This window comes from Dama dama, chromosome 5, assembly GCF_033118175.1.
Source record: "Dama dama isolate Ldn47 chromosome 5, ASM3311817v1, whole genome shotgun sequence".
In the NCBI taxonomy this organism is placed as follows: Eukaryota; Metazoa; Chordata; class Mammalia; order Artiodactyla; family Cervidae; genus Dama; species Dama dama.
Window position 1 is genome coordinate 24,544,535 of NC_083685.1, and position 24,441 is coordinate 24,568,975.

A 24,441-nucleotide genomic window follows, 5' to 3' on the forward strand; every position below is an offset into this window, starting at 1 on the left:
CTGTTTTCCAACAAAGAGAAAGAATACCGGGTACAACGTAACCACCAGTTTGTTACTTCTCCTGGGAGCTAAACAATAAATGTGGAAGCAACTCCTCCAATCTCCTTCTGACCCCCCAGACCTGTGACCCCAGAGAGGGGCAGGGACCTCACAGACGTTTGGATACCTCCTTAGGGTCTGTTTCTGCCCTCACCTTCACCCCACCACTCGGGGAGGTCAGCGGGGGGAAGAGCCAGGACCATCTTGAAGGTGGAAAAACAGCACACGCAATGTCCAATGGGATGTGGAGCCTGCCCTGAGCTCCTCTGGCTCCTGATGCCTAGAATCCATCACTCATGGCAACCTTGTTGTTCAGCATCTCCATTTAGCGGGGTAAGAAGCCTGAGGCTGAGCAGTCACTCATTCACAAACCCTTTTCAAGACTAACAAGGACCTATTGGATAGCACAAGGAGCCCGACTCAGCACTCTGTAGTGACCTATATGGGGAAGGAATCTAAAGAAAAGAATAGATATATGCACATGTGTAGCTGATTGACTCTTCTATACTCCTGAAACTAACACAACATCGCGAATTAACCATAGTCCAATAAAATAAAATAAAAAAAAGACTGAGGAACACCTAGTGTGCAATCCCACTCTTTTGTGGGACCCCCCCGCAAACCGGTGACTCCATCAGACAGGCAACCTCACCTGCTATGTGATCTCAGCTGGTGTGCGACCTCACTTGATGTGTGTGTGACCTGCTCAGGGCAGGACCCCACTCAAAGAATAAACCCACTGGTGTGTGACCCAACCCCATGCGTGGCTCCAAGACACGTAGGATCCCCCCCGGTGTGTGACCCCCCCCCCAGCCGTGTGACCTCCCCGGTAGGAGACCCCACCCCACAGCATGCCACCCCCACTCCCACACCTGTTTGGGCCTTTGCAGAAGCTCTTGAGCCACCGCAGTGGCGAAGATGGCTCTGTTGCTCCCTGGGCTGAGCTGCAGGGAAAGCGACAGTCCCGTCACCAGCTGGACCCCGAGGTCCGTGATCGTCACCTTCTCGTCCAGCACGGTGACCGTCTTCTCAGCCAAGATAGCGTCTGACAGGGGTGACAGGATCTGAAAGGCAGAAATGACATAGCTCTCTGTGGTTTCAGAAAGCCCCGCTTTGGTGTAAAGGATGCTCCATGTGGGGGAGGGAGAGAGGCAGACAGATGAGTGGGTCAACTGCAGGAATTTAGATCTTTTGAGCAAAAGTTGGCTGTTTAGATTGCAAGTGCTTGTCTATGGGGCAGGTATGTTTTGTTTGACGTAGTACTTTAAAATGGGATGAATGGCCATCCTTAAAAAATAGAGGATTTCATATTAACAATAGCTTTCTAGCTTTTCTGAAAAACTGGCAATATCTCTCCATGCTGGGCTCCCATTTCCTCTTTGGCAGCTTTTGGAGAGGAATAGCAGCCTCTTCATCACACTCCTCACCACTCCCTATTGTGCTCCTTACATTTAGGTTCCAAATCAGTCATCGTCTTTCATCTGACACCCATCCTGCTTTTCTCACTGACGGCTCCTTCTCAGCTTTTAGAGAGCATTAGAACATGTGACTCCTGGGTCCCAGTTCAAAGAAATCTGTTTTCCTCCTTGATAAAATGATCTCTTTAATTTTCACTTTTTTTCCCCACTGGTAAAAGTACTTTATTAAATTATGTCATTTGCAAGTGGTTTCATAAGAATATCTAAAAGGAAAGTTATAAAACATTCTCAAAAAAGTATAGGGTTAACAGCAAAATTACATTTTTTGATCATATAAATAAAAACATTTTGTTTCAATAGGCTGTCTGAATATTTTATAATAAATGCCCCAACTGACAGCTGCAATAAATCTATTTTAATGAGAAGTCCCATAGTTAATTAAGTCATTTGTTAATAACGGGTTCAAAAATGATCTCTTTTAAATTCAAGCCCATTTCCCAGAGTGATTTACATTTTCCACAATCCAATATAGTTTCACTTATAAGTCTTTGCTATGCACAAATATTTTAGAAACCTCACTTGTTGCTTAAGAGGATGATTGCCTCTCCTACAAATGGGGCAGCCATTGAGGAATAATATTTGGTCTCAGACAGGAGGAAAATGACTAAACCCTAGTGGCCCTCCTAGAACCATGTCTTGTGAAAGTGTTTGCTTCAAAACTCCCATTCTGCACACTGGTCTACCCCATCCATTCCCAGCAGGAGGTGCTCACAAGACCGGTGGAGTCGCAATAACTCTCTTCCTTCCTTCAGCACATTTCTGGAATGTGTGGGAAATTGTAACCTGGTGAATGCAGCTGAGCATCATGGCAGGATGCAAAGCTTTCAGGTGACAAGGGTCAGTGAGGTAGATTGACAGAGTGAGAAGCTGCTGACCACGCCCTGAATTCTAATGAGGTTAGTTCATCTCGAGAGTTTTCAAATTTTTTTTTTAATTTAAAAATTTAATTTTATATTGGGGTAGAGTTGATTTACAATGTTGTGTTAGTTTCAGATGTACAACAAAGTGATTCAGTTACACACACACATATGTCTATTCTTTTTCAGATTCTTTTCCCACATAGGTTCTTGCAGAGTATTGAGTAGAGGTCCATGGCTGTACAGTAGGTCCTTGTTGACTGTCTATTTTATATATGTAGTGTGCATATTTTAATCTCAGATTTCTAATTTGTTCCTCCATCTCCCTTTCCCCTTTAATAACCATAAGTTTGTTTTCTATGTCTGTGAGGCTGTTTCTGTTTTGTAAATAAGTTCATTTGTATCATTTTTTAAGATGGTACAAATGAACTTAATATTATATGATATTTGTCTTTCTCTGACTGGCTTACTCCATTTAGTATGCTAATCTCTAGGTCCATCTATGTTGTTGCAGCTGGCATCATTTTGTTCTTTTTACTGTCCGAGTAATATTCCATTATATATATATACACACACACACACACCACATCTCTTTTATTCATTCATCTGTTGATGAACACTTAGGCTGCTTCCATATCTTGACTATTGTAAATAGTGCTGCCATGAACACTGGGGTGCACGTATCTTTTCGAATTAGAGTTTTTGTCTTTTCCAGATATATGCCCAGAAGTAATTAAGTGACTCTATTTCTGGAGCTTTTGTCCCAAGATGGTAATGTCCACCATGTCTTACAGACAAGTAATGTCTTGAAGTTTCAGACATGATTCAACCCAAGAAGTCAGGCCAGTGTTGCTCAAATGAAAGGAATCTGTGAGGAATTTAAAGACTTGTCACATTATTATATCATTTATTTTATTTACTTGACAGTTCCTTTCAACCTACTCATTCTGAAAATGGGCATTGTCAAACAGAGTTACCACCTGATCCAGGGATAGCAGTCCTGGGCAAACATCTAGAGAAAACTCTAATTTGAAAAAAATAAATATACCTCTATGTTCATTGCTGCACTATTTGCAGTAGCCGGGGCAGGGAAACAACCTGTCCATTGACAAATGACTGGATAAAGGAGATGTGGTACATATATGCAATGGAATACTACTTAGTCATAAAAAAGAATGAAATAGTGCCATTTGCAGCAACACGGACAATCTACACATTATCAAACTAAGTGAAGTAAGCCAGGTAGAGAAAGACAAATAACATGATAGTCATATGTGGAATCTAAAATATGACACATACATATATACATACTACTACACACTACTATATATGAAATTGATAAACAACAAGGACCTCTGTGCAACACAGGGAACTGTATTCAATATCTTATAATAATCTATAAGGGAAAAGAAAGAATAGATACATATGTATGTATAACTGAATCACTTTGCTGCACACCTGAAACTAACACAATATTTTAAGTCAGCTATCCTTTAATTTAAAGACTGGATATTAGTCTAAGAGACAAATAACAGAGGTCTCCTCTGAGATGTCTTACCTGAATGGTGGTCATCCCCAGTTCCTGGCCAATCAGGACTTGTCCCCCTTGCAGCTTGGCGATGCGGGGCTCCTCCACCTGCATGAAGTCATTTACCAGCTCCGTGATGTCCACCTGCCAATCGGAGCCCAGCAGGTGGGCCAGCTGCCCCCCGGGCTCAGCCGCTTCCGCCACAAACTGAGTCAAGACCCGCACCATGGCATGCTGGTATTGGAGCGTGCAGCCCCTGTTCCTCTTCTCGTCTTCATCCTCCTCCTCGCTGTCCTGAGCTGGCCTGTCAAAGGGGCAGTTCGGTTTAACAGATGCTGATTTATTGGGTCACCGGCCGGGGGGCTGGGTGTGAAATGTGGCAGGGGCTGCAGTGGTGAGTGGGCCTAAGTCCTGCCGTCACGGAGCTCATAGCCTGGGGTGGGCTTCGACAGACGTGCAGGGGTGGTGCTCAGAATATTTGACCACTGCTGTGGCCTGAGGATGGGCTCCCCCAGTGGCTTAGTGGTAAAGAATTCGCCTGCAATGCAGGAGATACAAGGAGACTCGGGTTTGGTCTCTGGGTCGGTAAGATCCCCTGGAGGACGGCATGGCAACCTTTTCCAGTGTTCTTGCCTGGAGAATCCCATGGACAGAGGAGGCTCGTGGGCTACAGTCCATGGGGTCACAAAGAGATGCGACTGAGCACCCACCCACATGCTTAGGGCCTGAGTACACGCCTCCCTAGTGGTTTGGCTGTAAAGAACCCACCTGCCAATGTAGGAGACACAGATTAGATCCCTGGGTGGGGAAGATCCCCTGGAGAAGGAAATGGCAACACACTCCAGTATTCTTGCCTGGGAAATCCCATAGACAGAGGAGCCTCACATGGCTACAGTCTGTGGGTCACTAAGAGTTCGACACCACTTGGCAACTAAACAGCAACAACATGGCCTGAGTACTGACCAGTCAGAATGGACTGGTGTGGCCAGCAGAGGTCTAAAGTGTCCCTAAAAACCCCCCTCACCTCCTAGTATTCATTTTGTGAAATCCCCTTCTCTTTGAGTGTGGGCTGGACCTAATAAATTTCTCCCAAAGTAAGATAACAGCAAAAGTTATAGGATGTCACTTTCCAAGATCAGATTTTAAGATACTTTCTTGTTTGGCTCTCTTTCCTTGGTTCCTTTCTCTTGCTTGCCCTGAAGAAGCCAGCTGCCATGCTGTGGGCAGCTCTGTGAGGACACCCCACAGCTATAAACTGAGCAGCCTCTGGCCAACATCCAGTGAGGAACTGTGGCCCTCAGCTCAGTAGCCTGTGAGGAGCTGAGACCAGCCAGCAACCACGTGAGCTTAGCTGCAGGTCCATCCCCACTGAGCCTCATGATGAGACCACAGCTCTGGCTGACAACTGGATGGCAGCCTGAGGGAGACCCAAGCCTTGCCTCCATTCCTGATGCAGAAGAACTATGAGATGACAGGTTTTTCCTTTAAGCCACTTGGTTTTGGGATAAGCCCAAAGCAAGACTATCATGCCGTGGTAGCCAATACAATAAGGCTCTGGATGACCAGTGTAGCCATGTAAACCAGTACACAAGGAAAGTGAGTGTTTCACTCAAGGTATTTGGTGATGATAAATGTTGAAAGAACAAGGATGGTGGCCAGGAAGCAGATGTTAGTGGTTCCCTCAACATCTGATGCCTTATGCACTCTCAGCCTTTCCCAGCACCATCACGATTTCCATCAGGTCAGCTGTTGATTCCTTGAAATAGCTCTGTAGCTATATCTGAGCTGAAAAGTTGTGTCAGCATCTGGACTGTCCATAATGAGACTCAGCCAGTTCTTTCTTTTTCTTTTTTTTCAGCCAAACGGCATGTGGGATCTTAGTTCCCCAATGGGGGATTGAATCTGCACCCCCTGAATTGGAAACGTGGCATCTTAATCACTGGATTACTAGGGAAGTCCCCAATTCTGTGGTGAGTCTCTCCCTGCAACTGCCCGCCCTCAGGAGCATCAGTAACTATGCTGAATTCCATTCTCCCAACTCAACATTAGAAACCCCTGTGGTTAAGAAAAAGATCATGGCTGAAACCATCTTCCAATTGCACATGGAACCCAAACCTCCATTCCTGAAGTCACACCCTCTCCCAGGGGCCACAAGAACTCAAAGGGGTGGACTTCTAAGGGCAAGAATGTAAAAGCTATCCCTCACTTAAGTGCCAATTCTCTCCTCTCTGTTGAGTACCCAGACTCCAGGAATATTTCCTTGTTTAATTCTGCACATGCTCACTTTTGCCTGTCTACAAGTCACTTGTAAACGATTCTTTAAGCATGGGTCCCTCTGAGATGACAAAGTTCTCTGAACAAAATTCTCTTTTTATCTGATGCCCACTTATTTGCCTCATTTGGACAGTGCAGACTTGTCATTCCATCAAACACCATCAGAGTGATACACCAGGCACACAGAAGACAAGCTTTGGACTTCAACTCCCCAAGGGAAAGCAATCTCAGAGTTTCTGGGCTAGGGGCACAAAGAGACTGCCCAGGTCAGGCAGCATCTGTTCAGACAGGTCTCTCATGAACCTCTATGGCTTGGGTCCTCCCAGATCAATTCTCCCATCTCCTGATATTGATCCCTTGGTTTAGGCAGGGTTGACCTTCTTTCTTTAGCTCCTCTGGCTCCAGCCAGAGGAACGTGGCTGCAGCCTAGCTGGCCAATCAGTGTATTCTATCTCCCCCTCTTCTCCTCCTCCTCGTCTACAGTGATTAGATCAGGCATGGACACACACAACCCAAGTAAGAATAACACTTAACTCCAAGTCTCTAGTAGGAATTATTGGGGAAGAGAGGATGCACTTTTTGCAGAGTCGCAAAGAACGTAGACTAGAAGTTTGGAACCTCAGAAGCAAAATTTGATAGGGAATGAAGCTGATATAAGCCAACTGGAGCTGAGAAGGGGCTAGAGACACACACCCTTAGGCTACCCCTGAACCCTTGGAATGAGACATGCCTGAAGTTAGCTATCCTGTAAATTTCCACCTTTAGCCTAAGCATACTTGACCTGCATTTCTGCCTTGGAGCCTGACCAGCACACCCACCTCTTGTTGGAGACGATGGGGACTCTCCAGCCCTTGATCTGGTTGAGCTCAGTGTCCGAGATCTCGATCTGCAAGGGCAACCGGGGCACCCATACCGTCATCTCCAGAGGAGTGTTCAGGTGCTGGAAGGCGAAGTTCACCACCACGCCCACCTTGCCCTTCATTTCCTTCCCATTGACAAAGACGTAGTCACATCTGTCAGAAACCTAGAAGAAGAGAGAGAGTGGTGGGGGACCCGTGAGTGAATTTTTATCACACCCCAAAGTGGTGGTGGAGAAGACTCTTGAGAGTCCCTTGGATGGCAACGAGATCAAACCAGTGAATCCTCAGGGAAATCAACCCCTGAATGTTCATTGGAAGGACTGATGCTGAAGCTGAAGCTCCAATACTTTGGCCACCTGATGTGAAGAGCCGACTGACTGGAAAGGACCCTGATGTTGGGAAAGGTTGAGGGCAAGAGAAGTGGGCAACAGAGGATGAGGTGGTTGGATGGCATCACTGACTTAATGGACACGAGTTTGAGCAAACTCAGGGAGATAGTGAAGGACAGGGAAGCCTGGCGTGCTGCAGTCCGTGGGGTCAAAGAGAGTCAGACACGACTTAGTGACTCAACAACAACAACATAGGAACAGCAAGAGAAAGCAGAGGAGAAAACTGAGGTGTCATAGCTCTTCTGGGGTCATGATCATGAGAAGTAAGTGGACACTGCTTTTTTTTTGGCCACACCACATAGCTTGTGGGATCTCAGTTCCAGACCAGGGATTGAATCCATGCCCTTGGCAGAGAAAGTGCAGAGTCCCAACTACTGGGCTGCCATGGAATTCGCTGGATACTGGTTTTTCCTTTCTGATACAGCAGAGGTACAATGACAGATACCATGCCCTCCCCCTCACCTCTCCTTCAAGCTCTTTGACTAGTTGAGGTCACTATCCCCACTGGCTGCAGATGTTCTGCTGATAATTTATGCTGCACTTCCTGTGGGAGACTGCCCTTAGGTGATGGAGCCGTACCTGCAGAGTTACTTGTGTGTTACATACCACCCATCCCATCCCATCCCATCCCATCCCATCCCATCCCATCCCATCCCATCCCATCCCATCCCATCTCTTTGCCCAGTGATGACTTCGTAGTTTGTCTGAAGGAGGAACAAACTGCATGTTAACACATCCAGGCACATGTTAGCTCATTTCATCCTCAGAACAACCCCGAGACGGGTGTTAGTTCCATATTCCAGATGAGGAAACTGAGCGTAGAGGAGTTCGACTACAGTCCCCTGCTGAGCAGGAGCAGCCATGAATCAGCCTTGGGGTCTGGTTTTGGAATCCACATTCTCACCTTGTGATCGGGCATGGGACGGCTTCTCTCTGCCACCATTTGAGAGAAGAGCCAAGTTCACAGCACCTTGTCCCCTCATCTTTGTGTCCCCAGCTCTGCAGGGGAGTCCATGCTCGTCCTAAACAAGACTTGGGGCAAAGCTTTGGAGTCATGCAGTAGGACGAATGATGGCTCTCAAAGATACCAAATCCTAACTTCCGGGACTGGTACATTAGTTTATTTGACATAAATGACTTCACGGGTGTGATGAAGTTAAGGGTCTTGAGATGAGCAGGTAGTCCGAGATTATCCAGGTGGTCCCTAAATGTAATCCGAGTGTCCTTACAGGAAAGAAGCAGAGGGAGATTTGGGAACCTTGGGCAGAGGAAGGCTGTGTAGACGCTATGCAGCCAGCTTTGTGGATGGAAGAAAGGGCCAAGGAGCCCAAAGAAAGCATCTCTAGGAGCTTGGGGAGTCAGGGAAGTGTTCTCTCCCCTAGAGTCTTGGGGTTGGGGTGGGAGGGAGTGCAGCCCTGCGACACCTTGTGAAGTTGATGAAGGGTTTCTTCTCTCAGAACGTGTGGGAGAATACACGGGTGTGGTTTTCAGGAAATTTTTTTGTTTTTTTACTTGCAGGATCTTAGTCCTCCAGTGAGGGATTGTATCCACACCCCCTGCAGTGGAAGTGCGGAATCTTAACCAGTGAAGTTCTTAATCTTAACCAGGGGAGTTCCTACATGTGGCTTTTTTTCCCCAAGATTTTTTTATGTGGATCATTTAAAAAAATCTTTACTGAATTTGTTGCAATATTGCTTCCATTTTTACCCCTCTGGCCACCAGGCATATGGCATCCCAGCTCCCTGATCAGGGATCGAACCTGCATACCCTACATTGAAAGGTGAAGTCTTAACTCCTGGACCACCAGGGAAGTCTCACATGTATGGTTTTAAGTCACCAGATTTGTGGTCATTTGTCCCAGAAGCCACAAGAGATGGACACTGAGAGGGAGAGGAGGACAGAACCGGAGGCCATGAGGGTTTCTTCCCTGCTCGGGGCTTGGCTGGTTGAGCTTGGAGCGGGATATGAACCAGAGTGAAGCCCTTGGTTTACTGAGCACCTAATACGTGCCCAGCCCAGCAGGTGACCACCTCCCATGTATGGTCCCAGTCACTAGTCAGTCACAAGAACCCAGGAGGCGGGGCCATTACTGTCATTTCACAGGTCCAAGAATTAAGTACCATTTCCTAAGGACACTTCCCATGTGGCACTAGTTGTTAAGAATTCATCTGCTAATGCAGGAGATGCAAGAGACGCATCCCTGGGTTGAGAAGATCCCCTGGAGTAGGAAATGTCAATCCACCCCAGTATTCTTCCTGAGAAATCCCATGGACAGAGGAGCCTGGTGGGCCACGGTCCATGGGATCTCAAACAGTCAGACATGACTGAGCACACACACACACACACACACACACACACACACACACACACACACACACATACACACACACACACAAAGGACGCATGGCTGGAAAGTGGAAAAGACCAGATTCAACCCAAGTCACCTCCCAGCTGCCTCCTGCTTCGGTACAGGCATCAGTCTTGCCTGGATGCTCTGTTGTGATCTGTTTTTTGTTTTTTTTTTTTTAAAGGATGCAAACCTCCCTCCAGCACTTAGAGGGGTGTGAAGAAAGCAATGCAGAAATGACTAGGTTGTTCAAATATCTTAGAAACATCTTAGAAAGGATTGCTGATGATGGCTCCTTGATCTTCCCGGTGAGGCAACAAGGGGGCCAGGGAGCTCACGGGGGGCTCGTTACACAGGGGATGGTCAGTGACTTGGAGGGAAACGTGGGCCCGAGTCCATTTCTGAGTGGAGCTGCTGGTCCTCCTAAGTGTCCGCCAATGGTGGGAGTACTGAAATCTGATTGGAAAGTGGAATGTAACCAGCCCAGGTACTTTTATTGTAATTTGTCTTGATCACTGACATTTCATCTTCAGGGCTGCCGAGTCTTGAATCTTAGGCATTTTCTTTCTTTAAATATTTTATTCTTTTTGATGCTTTTGTAAGGGGAAATATTTTCTTTTTAAATTTTATTTTGGCTGCACTGGATCTTTGTCATGGCTTAGTTGCCCTGAGGCAGGTGGAATCTTCACAGATCAGGGATCAAACCTGTGTGCCTTGCAATGGAAGGTGGATTCTTAACTATGGACCATCCAGGAAGTCCTAGCTTTTCGTTTTTAAGCCTTTCAATTCTGAATGAGGCTGAATTGCCAGAGGTAAGCCGAGAAACAGAGAGAGAGACTGAGAGACAGAGGAAGCAAGAAAATACTGAGAAGACTTGCTTTCAGAAAAAGAAGCTGGGACTTCCCTGGTGGGCCAGTGGTTAAGGATCTGCTGGCCAATGCAGGAGATGCAGGTTCGATCCCTGATCCAGGAAGATCCCATATTCATTGGAGCAACTAAGCCTGTCCACCACTATTGAGTTGAGGCAACTGATGCTCAGGACTTGGAACAGTGCTAGGTAAGCCAGGCTGAGCCCTGAGATAGAGACGGTGTGTGTGTGTGTGTTTACATCAACTAATAAGGACAGCATCCACATTTGATAAGAGGTTTGTAAGTTTGATTTAAGAATAAACTCTAGTTATTAAGTACTTTTAAAAAGAAATCCAGAAGCACCTTTTTTTCCCCCCACACAACCAAGTTACAAAGTTCAAAAGTGTTTCTTATGATTTACCACTCAGTTTTTAGATGACATGTACCCCAATGTGCAAGCTTCCCTTGTGGCTCAGATAGTAAAAAAAAAAAAAAAAAAACCTTCCTGCAATGCAGGAGACCCAGGTTTGATCCCTAGCTTGGGAAGATCCCCTGGAGAAGGGAATGGCAACCCACTCCAGTATTCTTGCCTGGGAAACTCCATGGACAGAGGAGCCTGGCAGGCTATGGGGTCTATGGGGTCACAAAGAGTTGGACGTGACTGAGCGATTAACACACACCTGGGTGTGCATTGCAGCACTGTTTACAACAGCCAGGACATGGAGGCAACCTAGATGTTCATCAGCAGATGAATGGATAAAGAAGATGTGGTGCATATATACAATGGAATACCACTCAGCCATAAAAAAGAACAAATTTGAGTCAGTTATAGAGAGGTGGATGAGCCTAGAGCCTGTTATATAGAGTGAAGTAAGTCAGAAAGAGAACAACAGATATAGTATATTAATACATTTATATGGAATTTAGAAAAATGATACGGATGAACCTGTGCAGGGAAGGAATGGAGACAGAGATATAGAGAATGGACTTCTGGACACAGGATAGGAAGAAAGAGTGGGATGAACAGAGAAAGTAGCATCGACATATATGCACTATCATGTGTAAAGCAGATAGCTGGTGAGAAGCTGCTATATAACACAGGGAGCCCAGTCTGGTGCTCTGTGATGACATAGACGGGTGTGTGTGTGGGGGAGGGGGGCTCAAGAGGGAGGTGATATGTGTATACTTACGGCTGATCTGCATTGTTGTACAGCAGAAACCCACACAATGTTGTAAAGCAATTTTCCTCCAATTAAAAAATAAAAAAGATAGTAACTAGGAAAAAAAACTCAGTTTTTAACTTTGTAAACCACATCTGAGAGGCTTGGCACCTCTGCATTGTCATGTTTAATTTCTTTCTTTTTTTTTTTTTCTATTTTGGTTGAGGACAGTAGAAGATTTTCTGGCCTTCTTGTTCAGTTGGTTACATTTGTCTAAACTTAGGACTGCCGGTGGCTCAGATAGCAAGTGACAGGGCAGAATTCTTTAAAGTGTTCAAGTTCCTTCAACCTGAGGCTAGATCCTGAATACAGTATTGAATTCTTTAATATTCTGATGGCTAGCATTGACAGGTGCACATTTGGCATGCTTTGGTGTTTGGTTCTTCTTGGACTTTATTTTTCATGGCAGGTTTATGTGGTAACGTACAGTAAATTTTGTAAGCTTGCATCAGGTTTATGAATAAAGAATAAGTAAAAAAGCAAACGGCCCTTCTGGCTTTCCATATCCGGCCCCCATCCTTGCCCTGGGCGTGGAGGCATCACTAAAGTGTTTGCTAACCACACCTGGTTCTTCTTTGATGACACGGTAGGGGAGGGAGGGGGGAAAGGAAGGGGGAGGAAGGAAATGGGGGAGAGAGAACTTTGGAGAATTACTCTGGCTGGTGGGGGATGCCTGGTGGGGGTGGGGTCTTCCCACTCCTGCTTATACCCTGGGCAGCCTGTGGCCAACCACTGACTGTACAAACACACCTCAGGACAATGTCTCTAGTACATTTCAAACTCCAGAGCTGCTATCGGGGAGCAGGGTCTCCTGAACCCTATCCGTGGAAGGCTGAATAATGGTTCCCAAAGATGTCAGCTCCTGATAGAAACTGTAAATGTCACCTTTTATGGAAAAAGGATGTAATTAAGTCCAGGATTTGGGGATGACAGCATCCTGGATTATGGGCCCTGAATGCAATCCCAGAGTCCTTATCTGGGAGAGGCAGAGGAGGTTGGACATGGACAGAATAGCTGCCCATGTGGAGAGGAGCAGTGATGTGGCCACAAGCCAACGAAAGCTGTCTGCGCTGCCACAAGCAGTTGGAGCAGCTTCTCCCCTGGGGCTCCCAGAGGGAGCATGACTTCAGTCTTCTGGCCTCCAAGACTGTGAGAGAAGGCTGTGTTTTTTCAGAGTCCTTTTTTTTCCCCAAAGAGTTTTATTTATTTATTTGTTTACCTATTTATTGGCTGCACTGTGAGGCATTTGAGACCTTAGTTCCCTTCAGTTCAGTTCAGTTCAGTCACTCAGTCATGTCTGATTCTTTGCAACCCTATGGACTGCAGCATGCCAGGCTTCCCTGTCCATCACCAACTCCCAGAGCTTGCTCAAACTCATGTTCATCGAGTCAGTGATGCCATCCAACCATCTCATTCTCCGTCATCCCCTTCTCCTCCTGCCCTCAATCTTTCCCAGCATCAGGGTCTTTTCCAATGAGTCAGTTCTTCACATCAGGTGGCCAAAGTATTGGGGTTTCAGCTTTAGCATCAGTCCCTCCTATGATCAAACCCATGCCCCCTGCACTGGAAGGTGGAGTCTTAACCACTGGACCACCAGGCAAGTCCCAAGGTGTGGTTTTAAGACTCCAAGCCTGTGGTCATTTGTGACAGTGGCCACAGGAATCTAATATACCATCCTGGCCCATCTCTTCTTTTGCCCTGTTCTTCCCCCTCAACCCTCATCCCCTTATTTCTCGGGGAGGGGGGCTTTCATCAGTGGGTCTCATACACACAGCGCTTCAGCTACAGGGAATCTGATCTAAGACTTGGTGACTGTCAGTTGGGAAGACACCAGTCTGGTTTCCCAAGGGCAGACCTGGTCCCTGACCATTTCCTTGGTGGCTGCTCAGGACAAATGAGCTGAACTGTGTTCTCACAGAGGCTGATGGGGCAGAACTGGTCCTTCTAGCTCGACATCCATCTTTCCCTCCATCTCTTTGGCCACTGAATTCTAGCATCAATTCCTCCTCCCCGAGGAGCTGAACCAGAGAAACAGGACAGTCTAGGTGAGCTGACAAGACCTATTCATTCCCTCTTGTTTAAATATGACTGTACATGTTCAATAATTCATTAACTACCACTTTACAATGCTGAAGGTTTGAAGGAAGGATCCGATAAAACTCTTCAATCCCTCTCATAATACATTTCCAGCCAGCTGCACTGTTCCTTGACGGGAAAATGGTTAATATTTCTGACTCTGGGTGTGTACAATCTGGCACTTTCGTGAACTTAATGCCATTTGCTTCTTTTCTGTTTAAATGCTGTACAAATTTAAATCTTATTTAAATATCACCAACATTTGTGGTGAAACGTATGTTCTGATGTTTTTCTTTTTTTTTTTTAAGAGCGAGAGCTAAGAATATTAAAATTCCATCCCCCTTCCCTTTAAATTTGGCAAAAAGACAAAGTCTGCAGGAGTATTTGTATCCAATTCTCAAGTTAGGCATTATCTTCCTGAGATTAGTGTTTATCTTGGACAAAAATGGTACCATTAATAATAGCAGTAACAAGAAAAGCAGTGACTGATATTTATTGAATGCTTTCTGTATGCCAGGCACTGGGTTAAGCATCATTCCATTTAATCCTCATGATAAATCTATTAGGTAAATGCTATTATCCCATGTTTCAGAGAAGAAACTGAGGTGCGGTGTCCCATGGGCTTGAGGGACATGTAGTGAAGTGACAGTCACTCAGTCGCGTCCGACTCTTTGTGACCCCCTGGACTGTAGCCACCAGGCTCCTCTGTCTATGGGATTCTCCAGGCAAGAACACCGGAGTGGGTTGTCATTTCCTTCTCTGAGGGACATGTAACACTGGGCTAATTAATGGGAAGAGAATGTCCCAAGCTTGTGACACTGGTTAATTTACTGGGAGACAACTTTGTCTACCTCAGCAGTGTCTATAAATGCATAACAGACCCTTTTCTGCCAAGAGAAAAGTTCTACATGAACACACCTGAGGAGGAGCCAAGGCAGGGAGTATATGCAGGTCCTGAGGCTGACACTCAGGTGGATGGAGGTGCCTGGTGTTGTTATTGTTTATTCAATAAGTAGAGTCTGACTCTTTGCAACCCCATGGACTGCAGCATGCCAGGCTTTCCTGTCTTGCACTATCTCCTGGAGTTTGCTCAGATTCATGTCCTTCGAGTCGGTGATGCCATCCAACCATCTCATCCTCTGTCATCCCCTTCTTCTCCCACCTTCAATCTTTCCCAGCATCAGGGTCTTTTCCAATGAGTTGGTTCTTCACCATCAGGTGGCCAAAGTATCGGAGCTTCAGCTTCAGCATCAGTCCTTCCAATGAATATTCAGGGTTGATTTCCTTTAGGATGGACTGGTTTGATCATCTTGATAGCTTATAGGAAAAGGTTTTTAAAACAACATGAGGGGTGAAGGTTACAAGGGTGAACATCGGTTGGGTGGTTAGGTACCAGGGTGGTGTTTCAGGAATTTCATTCATCAATTTTATGGCTCTAACAGGTCTGGGGTCTATGTGCTGGTGGTTAGCACACAGTCAACTTTTTCCACCTGGTGGGGAGTTTAGTAAGAATATGGCTCAAGATATTATCTGCAGCCCTTGAGAAGGAATAAAAGGTCATTGACTTTGCTTTATGGATAAACCATTATTATTCTGTCTTTTTTGACTTCTTTCCTTAGTTTCTACATCTTTCTCACTTCTCTGATTAAATTTGCTCTTTGGAGATTGGGGAAAGACTAGGAGACTAAAGCTTTTCTACAAAGAGGCCAGGGATGTGGTGGAGTCTGCCCCGAGGAAGGTCCTGTAGGGTCCTATTTGGTTCCAAGAGCCCTATTTGGAAGGAGTATCTGAGGTCCCTTCCATGTCACCACAATGAACCTCTTCTTGAACAGGGATATTTTCACATTTTTGGAATCATTTATATTAGACCCTATTTTTCCTCCATTAATAAAACCCTAAATTTAAGTTCCCAAGAAGCTCTGTTATTTTTAACTCAAAACAGAACATTTTTACACAACGCTACATTCTCACTTTCCGTCTTTCCTGGGTCAGAAGGAATAACACATTCAGTGCACGTTCTCTTTTCTTTGTTCTTGAAATTACCCCATGTTGTCTGGGTCACCATTGTTTTCTCAGAGCTGCCAATAAGCGCTCTGATAGAAAACAATTTTCATATTAACCAACCCAAGCAGCTCTTCCCCTATGCCAGTCTCAGCACTGTCAACAACTGGGGATGGATACTTCTTTGTTACAAAGGGCTGTTTCAGGCATGCTAGCATATTGAGCAGCATCCCTGGTCTCCACATGCCAGGAGCAACCTCCCCTCCAGTTGTGACAATAATATTGTCTCCAGTTATTGTCAAATGCCCCCTGGGCTGAAAAGTCACCCTCAGAGAAGAACTGTCATTTCAAGCACTTCTAAATGATTCCTTTGAGCATCACAAGACCCTAAGCCACAGATTGTACAATTGTGTACAGAGCGGGGGGGACTCTTTCACTTAAGAAACATTTACATGTTTCTACATTTTGCTTTTTAAACCATGTGATAACGAATATCCCCGTGCACACTCCCTGTGCCCCAGGGCATGCTTGACCAGTGCAAACTGAGAAGCTTGCCCTAGGGAATTCCACTAGGTCCTTCTGCTTTTCCCAGCAGTCCTGGGAGGTTGATGTGATGACACTGATTTTTTTTTTTTTTTTCTGGGTAGGGAACTTTGAGACTCAGAGATGTGAGGGAATGTGGCAGATTGTATTTCCAAAGGTGGCCACAATTTCTCCCAGCTCACATGCTCTTCCCCATGGGGCCTGACTGTACCCCACAGAAGAGGTGGACCCAATTCCTTTCCTTGGGTTTGGGCTGGTCTTAGTGACTCTCTGGACTTACAGAAAGGGACACAAGTGGTAACCTGTGACTTCAAATACCAGGTCATGAGAAGCCCTTCACCTATGGTTCCTGAAACACCTGTCCTTCAGGTGCTCCCCCTCAGAACTCATGTGCCAATATCCTAGGAAGCCTAGGCCAGGTGGAAGGCCACCTGTGGACTCTCCCATCTACAGCTCACACTGGGCTCCCAGCTAACCACCAGCACCAGTTGCTGTCTGCATGGGTGCTCCATCTTGGATGTTGGCCTGGTTCAACCTTCAGGTGGCTCCATCCAGGAGCCACTGCACCACTAAGCAACCACATGAGGTCATGAAAACCACTCAGCTGTGCCCAATCAACCCACAGAACTGTGGGCTGTTGTGCAGATAACCAGAAAAAGAAAGTATGTGTGGAAACCAAGAAGCTGGCCTTGAACCAAGATGTGCCTTCCAATCCTTTGTTCTCAGACACCCCAGGACAACCATCAGCGTGGCTCCTGTCCTGGTTGTATCACATGCCCAAGAGAGCCCGCTCTCCTGGCTCTCATGGATAATGTCTCAGGAGCACAGAATCTTTGTTCTGGCTTTCCATCCCCAGTGTGTTCAGCACGCTGCTTCACCACATCCCACTGTGTCAGAAATTCCAGGTTTCCCCTTATATGAATGCTGTCCGGAGCCGTGGGTTCTTATCAGCTCTGCCCCACTGCCCTGTCTGCCTCAGAGCTCGGTTCCTCAGCCTGGCCTCACCGGTCACAACTCTTCACTGAGACTTCTGAAGCCAGAAGATCTAACATTGATGTGTTCCAGCATCACAGTCTCTGTAGACCGGGACCTGGGGACTGGAGTCGATGAGAAGAAGGATGCAGGGGACCCAAGCCTCGAGTGAGACAAGGGTGCTTTATTTGCAGAAATGCAGGTTTGTATATCTTCATACATGGCAGCTTTAGGCAGTAAAAAAAATTGAGCAAAAACAAATCCAAGTAAATACCAATCTTCAAAGGGCCAGAAAGCATTCCATATCCTGAGTAAGAGGGCATAACTAAGTAAAAGGTCACTGAAGGGAGTCACTGAAAGGAATCCAAGCAGGTGCCCTTTCTCATGATCTCAGTCCTGAGAACTGCGTGCAGCTCTGCTTGTTCCTGTTTTCCAGGAACTGATAAGGAATAGAGAGTCCTTGAGAAATGGCACACAAAAGAAGAAAATAACATATTGGATCCCTTAAAGTTGAACGTCCCCTGACATTCCAGGCTCTGCATTAACCACCTTACATACATTCACTTACATCTTACGACAATCTTCTGCGTAAACAGAGGAGAGAAAGGGAGGCATCACTGCTGAAGAGTTGCAAATTAAGAATACAAAATTTCTATATACTTATGGTTACCAAAGGGAAAAGGGAGGGAACAGATAAATTAGGAGCTTGAGGTTAACATGTACACACTGGGCATCCCTGATGGCTCAGCTGGTAAAGAATCCGCCTGCAACGCAGGAGACCCGGGTTTGATCCTTGGGTTGGGAAGATTCCCTGGAGAAGGGAATGGCTACCAACTCCAGTATTCTGGCCTGGAGGATCCCATGGACAGAGGAGCCTGACATGCTTCAGTCCACAGGATCGCAAAGAGTCAGACACGACTGAGTGACTAACAGTGTTGAACTTTTGATATACACACTACTATATATAGAATAGATAACCAACAGGACTTATTGTATAGCACAAGGAACTATACTCAATATTTTATAATAACCTACTATGGAAAAGAATCTGAAAAGAATATACACACACACACAAATACACACACATATAAACAAAACTGGATTGCTTTGTTGTATGCCTGAAACTAATATGAGATCATAAATCAACTATACTTCCATAAAAATTAAAACAAAAGGAATACAAAATTTCTTTTTTTCTTTTTTAAAAATTTTTATTGAAGTATAGTTTATTTACAATGATTCAGGATTACAGCAAAGTGATTCTGTTTTATATATTATATATATGTGTGTGTGTGTGTGTACATATATATACACATATATATTCCTTTTCAGATTCTTTTCCATTATAGGTTAATACAAGATATTGAATATAGTTTCCCATACTTACAGACTTGTTTATCTGTCTTATATGTAGTAGTGTGTATCTGTTAATCCCAAATTCCTATGTGCATACATGCCAAGTCACTTCAGTTGTGTCCAACTCTTTGAGACCCCATGAACTGTAGCCCGCCAGACCCCTCTGTCCTTGGAATTCTCCAGGAAGGAATACTGAAGTAGGTTGCCATGCCCTGATCCAGGGGATCTTCCCAACCCACGGATCAAACCCATGTCTTCTGTGACTCCTGCATTGCAGGAGTATTCTTTACCACTGAGTCATTAATCCCAAACTCCTAGTTTATTTCTAATTTATCCCTGTCCCTACTTTCACCTTTGGTAACCATAAACTTGTTTTTTATGTCTGTGGGTCTACTTCTTTTTTTTTTATAAATAAGTTACTTTGTATCATTTAATCTGTGCTCAGTCTTGGAAGAGAGCCCGGGTAAGGGAGGGGCCATCAAACTTAAGCTGCATTAGCCACACGGTAGATCTGTTTCTGGATAAGAATGATTATTATCCCCAGTTTACAGATGAGGAAACTGAGGCATGGATTGTTTATTTGCCTTGAAAATATTTATGTAAGCTAGAAGATGACTGAGTCAGAACTCTGTCCCTAGAAGACTAATAAGCTGTCAACACTGAGAGCAGTCAATTCCTAGGCAGGTTGATAAGAAGTCTAAGGGTCCCCATGAAGAGAGGGGTTTGGAATTCTCAAAGAGGAAGAAAGGACAAACTTTTTTTTCCCCTCTACATTCCTTAGGATTATATAGCAATAATATATCCTGCTTGAAGATAGTCTCTGGAAAAAACCTTCTGGCTAATTCTGTTATCTCAAAATGTAAATCATGAGAGTAGGTCTGGTAAGGTCTTTACAACCTCTGGATATTCTTTTGATTCACTGTAATAACTAATTTGAGAGTATATAATTCCAGTGCTAAGGTTAGCAAGGGGGTACTCTTTCTACCCCCTTCTGATGTCTATGTCAGAAGCTTTCTCTATCTCCTTTATACTTTAATAAAACTTTATTGCACAAAAGCTCTGAGCAATCCAGCCTCGTCTCTGGCCCCAGATTGAATTCTCCTCCGGAGGCCAAGAACTCTGGCGTCTTTGCGTGATTCAGCAACAACCTTTCAACACTGAGTCACACCCCCTCTAGGTAGTGGTCTTCTAAACAGTGTTTGTCCCCAGGCAATGGTGTGCTGGTAAGTGTAACAACCAGCGCTGTGAAATAAAGACAAGCCTTATTTTTAGCATGTGATTTCCATGGTATAAAAGCTCCTGATGCTATACTATCAACCTAAAGTCACTGGATGAGAAGAGATGAGCAAGGATGAGTCGAGCTAGATTTACAAGCCAACTCCCATGCACCTCCGTCTTCAGCACTCTGCAGTTCATGGGGTCCCACCATCCCCTATTGTCTTCCCACCAGCACTGGATTGGCAATCCCTAAAACAGAGGGCATCACAAGAGGGAGACAATCCGCGATGCTACCAGACTCCAAACTCAGTTTTCCAGATGAGAGAACTGTCCGAAAGAGGAAGCCTTCAGGACCATGAAGAATCACATAGGTTTCCCAGTGTTACTCAGCCATTAAATTGTAGATGCGAGATCTGACCCAAAGGTTTCCCTGGCCCTGGTGTCCTTGCTCATTTCATCATCTCATGCTGTTTTTCCCCTTAGCCCTATCAGTGCAGTCCTTCCATCCATTTATCAGGAAAGAGCTATTCCAGAGAGAACAGCATTTGTACTGATAGTGAGAAATTGGAGGAGAAATGCTGATGGCAACCCAGATCCTTTAGCAACTTTCTGGTTATAAATGAGAATCAGTAAATACAAACAATGCTTACAAAAACACAGAGAAAGAGCTGGTCTTCTGGGCATGTCATTCATAAACCTCATGCAACCTCACCCTGTGCAAATGATGAAATCTGTGGATCAGTGAAGCTGCCTTCATTCCCCATAGAATGGAATGGACAGGGGAACAAGACAGCTTCAGGGCAGAGGAGGCCTTGGGCGTGAGACTAAGAAGGTGGCAGAAGAAGCTCTTGTCCAACTGGTGGAGCTCTTGACTCCATCCTCATCACCAAGGAACACAGGAAAGTAAACCGATGATGTATTTGTGAGTCAAACCAGTGAACTGTCTAGAGCCACGCACATAGAAAGACTCTGACCCACCTCTTTCTGGGGTATGTATAGAAACACATTCATTATTAATCACACACACACACACAGATGAAAATATAGATAAAGAGGGGAAATTGGAAACCTCAAATCTCTAAATGGACGAATGCTTCTTTTGCTACCAGCTGTTGAGTTTTGTTTCCCTCCCTTGTTAAACCTTTCCTTAAACGCCTTTATAAAAAGATTACTCAAGTATTTGACATTGATGGATCTTAGCTGCGGCACTCGGGCTCTGGAGCACATGGGCTCAGAAGTTGCAGTGCGGGCTTAGTTGCTCTGCAGCATGTGGGATTCTAGTCCCCTGACTAAGGATTGAACCCATGTCCCCTGCAGTGCAAGGCAGATTCTTAACCACTGGACCCCCAGGGAAGTTCCTAAATACCTTTTAATAGCCCTTGAGAACAAACACCGCAGCCCACTTCTGGAAACCACCGCTCCTTTCTTTTCTTTTGGATCACACAATGTCCTCGACATCGAAGAAGCAGCACAAGTGAACAGGGAGTTGATGGATGTTTTGTGTTTGGTCCAAGGGTCCGTTTTCTATTTATGGTCCCTGGAATTCTCGCGGAACCAAGGCCAGGTCTTGGGAGGACAGAGCCTGTGTCTCACAGCACATTCAGTAATCACAAGAGAGAACATGCAGCATAGGAGAGACCAGCAGGTGCTGAGTTCTGTTTTGTGAAAACGAGATACGGGAGATGGTGAGGATCAGCGCACTGAGAAATGAAATGTTTTAGGAGGTGGTTATTGTCGCTGAGCGCAGGCTGGCCCTGCCATGTCCTGTTCCGGGACTCTGTAAAGTCAGCTGTGCCCTTTCACAGGTTTAGCCAATAAGATGATGAGAAGGCAACTTCCAGGCTGTCCTTCCTATTTTCTTCCCAGGAGCCTGTCCTGTCTCCTGCTGGACCTGTGAGCATCACCGTGGCAATGCCTCAGGCCACAACAGCTGTGCCTCCTGTGGGCCAGCAGCCCATCAGCCCACAGCTCCTCTGACATCCCAGAACCAGCCTCATTGTACCTCTTCAAAGACAAGAGCAGCAGCCAGCCAGCACACCCTCCTCCGAGCTCTGGCTTTACAAATGAACTTATTTGCAAAACAGAAATAGACAGACAGACATAGAGAACATGCTTACGGTTACCAAAGGGGAAAGAGAGGCAGGCATAAATTAGGAGTATGGGTTTAACAGATACACACCACTGTACAGACTGTGGTCTGCCAGGCTCCTCTGTCCATGGAGTTTTCCAGGCAAGAATATTGGAATGGGTTGCCATGCCCTCCTCCAGGGGATCTTCCTGACCCATGGATCAAACTTGGGTCTCTTATGTCTCCTACATTCGAAGGCAGGTTCTTTACCACTAGCAGGGAAGTGGAAAGGCCACTATATATAAAATAGATAGAAGTGGGAAGCTATTTTATATATAAAATTGATAATTGATAAGGACCTACTGTATAGCACAGGGACATCTACTTAGAACTCTGTAATGACCTATATGGTAAAAGAATCTAAGCGAGAGTGAATATATGTATATGTATAACTTGGGCTTCCCTTGTGGCTCAGCTGGTAAAGAATCTGCCTGCAATGTGGGGAGACCTTCGTTCGCTCCCTGGGTTGGGAAGATCCCCTGGAGAAGGGAAAAGCTACCTACTCCATTATTCTGGCCTGGAGAATTCCATGGACTGTATAGTCCATGGGGTCACAAAGAGTCGGACACAACTTAGCGACTTTCACTTCACTTCATAACTGATGCACGTTGCTGCATATCTGAAACTAACACAAACCTTAAAGCAACGATACCCCAATCAAATAAAAAAAATAGCATCTAAAAAGAGTTATAAGGAGCAGACAAGTCTGAACACAGTCAGGGATGGCTATGTCTCTGACCTCCTGTCTGGATATTAACTAAAAGCTTTCACGGCTGAGTAAAATCTTTGAAGATGGTTTTTGGGGACACTGAGTCCACTATCTCCCCAGATTTCTGGCTTTCTCATTGAAAGCATCTTTCGTTTCTACCAAAATTTGTTTCTCTCGAGTACTGATGTTTGAGCAGCAAGCAGCCAGACCTGAGTTTGGTAATACAGGTAGAGACCTTGCTTCTAGTGCTCATGTCTCTTGTCATTCCTGACACTCCCCACATCCTTAAATTAAGTATGGCTGTGAGATTTACTTTGGCCAATAAGGCAGGAATGTGTTTCACTTCTGATCAGAAGCATTTAGGAACCAGTGTACGTTCTTTGAGTCCTTTTCCCTGCCTGGGAGTCCCAAGATGCAAGTGCCCCCAGTGGAAGTGGTCTGGGAGGCTCTGCTGTTACTCCATGAAGGATACTTCCCTGGGGAGCTGCCAGCTGCTGTCTCTGTGAGCGAGAGGAAAAGTCAACAGTGGTGCTGTTTGTTATCTCAGCATCTTCTAACCTATTCTGACTAATTGCCTGTTCATCCATTGTTGGACCTGGCATATAATAGGTACACAAGACAGAACTGTGGAATGAATAAATAAAAGAGAATCACTTTGGAAGAAAGTCTTAACTGCTGCTAAGATAAAGCACACTCTTCCTAATACCGTGGTTTTCAACCTTATCAGACATAATACCGCCATTGTTCAATGAATATTTTATAACGCCTTCAAAATTCCGAAGTGGAATTCACAGATAATGTAACCCATCTGCAAGATCTTTTTATTAAGATAAATATAATGCCCTAGCTGGATATCAAGTAAAATAAAAATGAATTTATAATAGAATGATACATATTTCAACAAGTACCTTCTTAAGTATAATTCAGTAGGAAATATAGTGAAGGCAGATTCTCCCTCTTCTCCCCCCCCGAATAGAGCCATCTATAAATGCTACAGCTATGAGCGTGCTGGTTCAGACGGTGGAGTGGTTGTTGGGGAGATTTTCCCCTGGTGGACACACTCTTGGTAAAGTTACAAACAAACACAAAATATTCTTTTTAAAAAATTCATTCATTTATTTTTGGCTGTACTGGGTCTTTAGTACCACATGCAGGGCTTTTGCTAGTTGCAGCGAGCAGGGGTTACTCTCTAGTTGCGGGGTTTCTCATTGCAGTGGCTTCTCTTATTGCAAAGCATGGTCTGTAGTCAGTATGTGGCCTTTAGTAATTGTGGTGCATGAGCTCAGTTGCCCCTTGGCACGTGGGATCTTCCCAGACCAGGGACTGAACCCGTGTCCCCTTATTGGCAGGTGGATTCTTTATCACATGTACCAATAGGGAAGTCCAAGTATTCTTTTGATTTACCCTGAGTTCGCATTACTGAGAAATTCCTGCTTGTGTGTATTAAGCTACTGTACAGATAATAACTGTTTCCTACACCCCCCTAGTTTGGTGGGACATGTAAAAATCAAGAAGGTATGGAATAATTTTCTGTAGTGTGGGGCTGTCCTGGACATTACAGGACATTAGTACCTCTGATGTTTGCCTACTAACTACT

The 24,441-nt window shown here is 45.2% G+C and overlaps 1 protein-coding gene across 1 annotated transcript in view; it reads right to left on the reverse strand.

The window, feature by feature from the left end:
- TMEM132D (transmembrane protein 132D) overlaps window positions 1-24,441 on the reverse strand; it is an 840,815-nt gene that overhangs the window by 4,267 nt on the left and 812,107 nt on the right. Inside the window, exons 6-8 of the mRNA XM_061140703.1 lie at window positions 6,995-7,200; window positions 3,933-4,206; window positions 912-1,103 (exon numbers count right to left, since the gene is read on the reverse strand). Coding sequence (XP_060996686.1) covers window positions 912-1,103; window positions 3,933-4,206; window positions 6,995-7,200 — 672 coding nt within the window. The remainder of the gene's footprint in view (window positions 1-911; window positions 1,104-3,932; window positions 4,207-6,994; window positions 7,201-24,441) is intronic.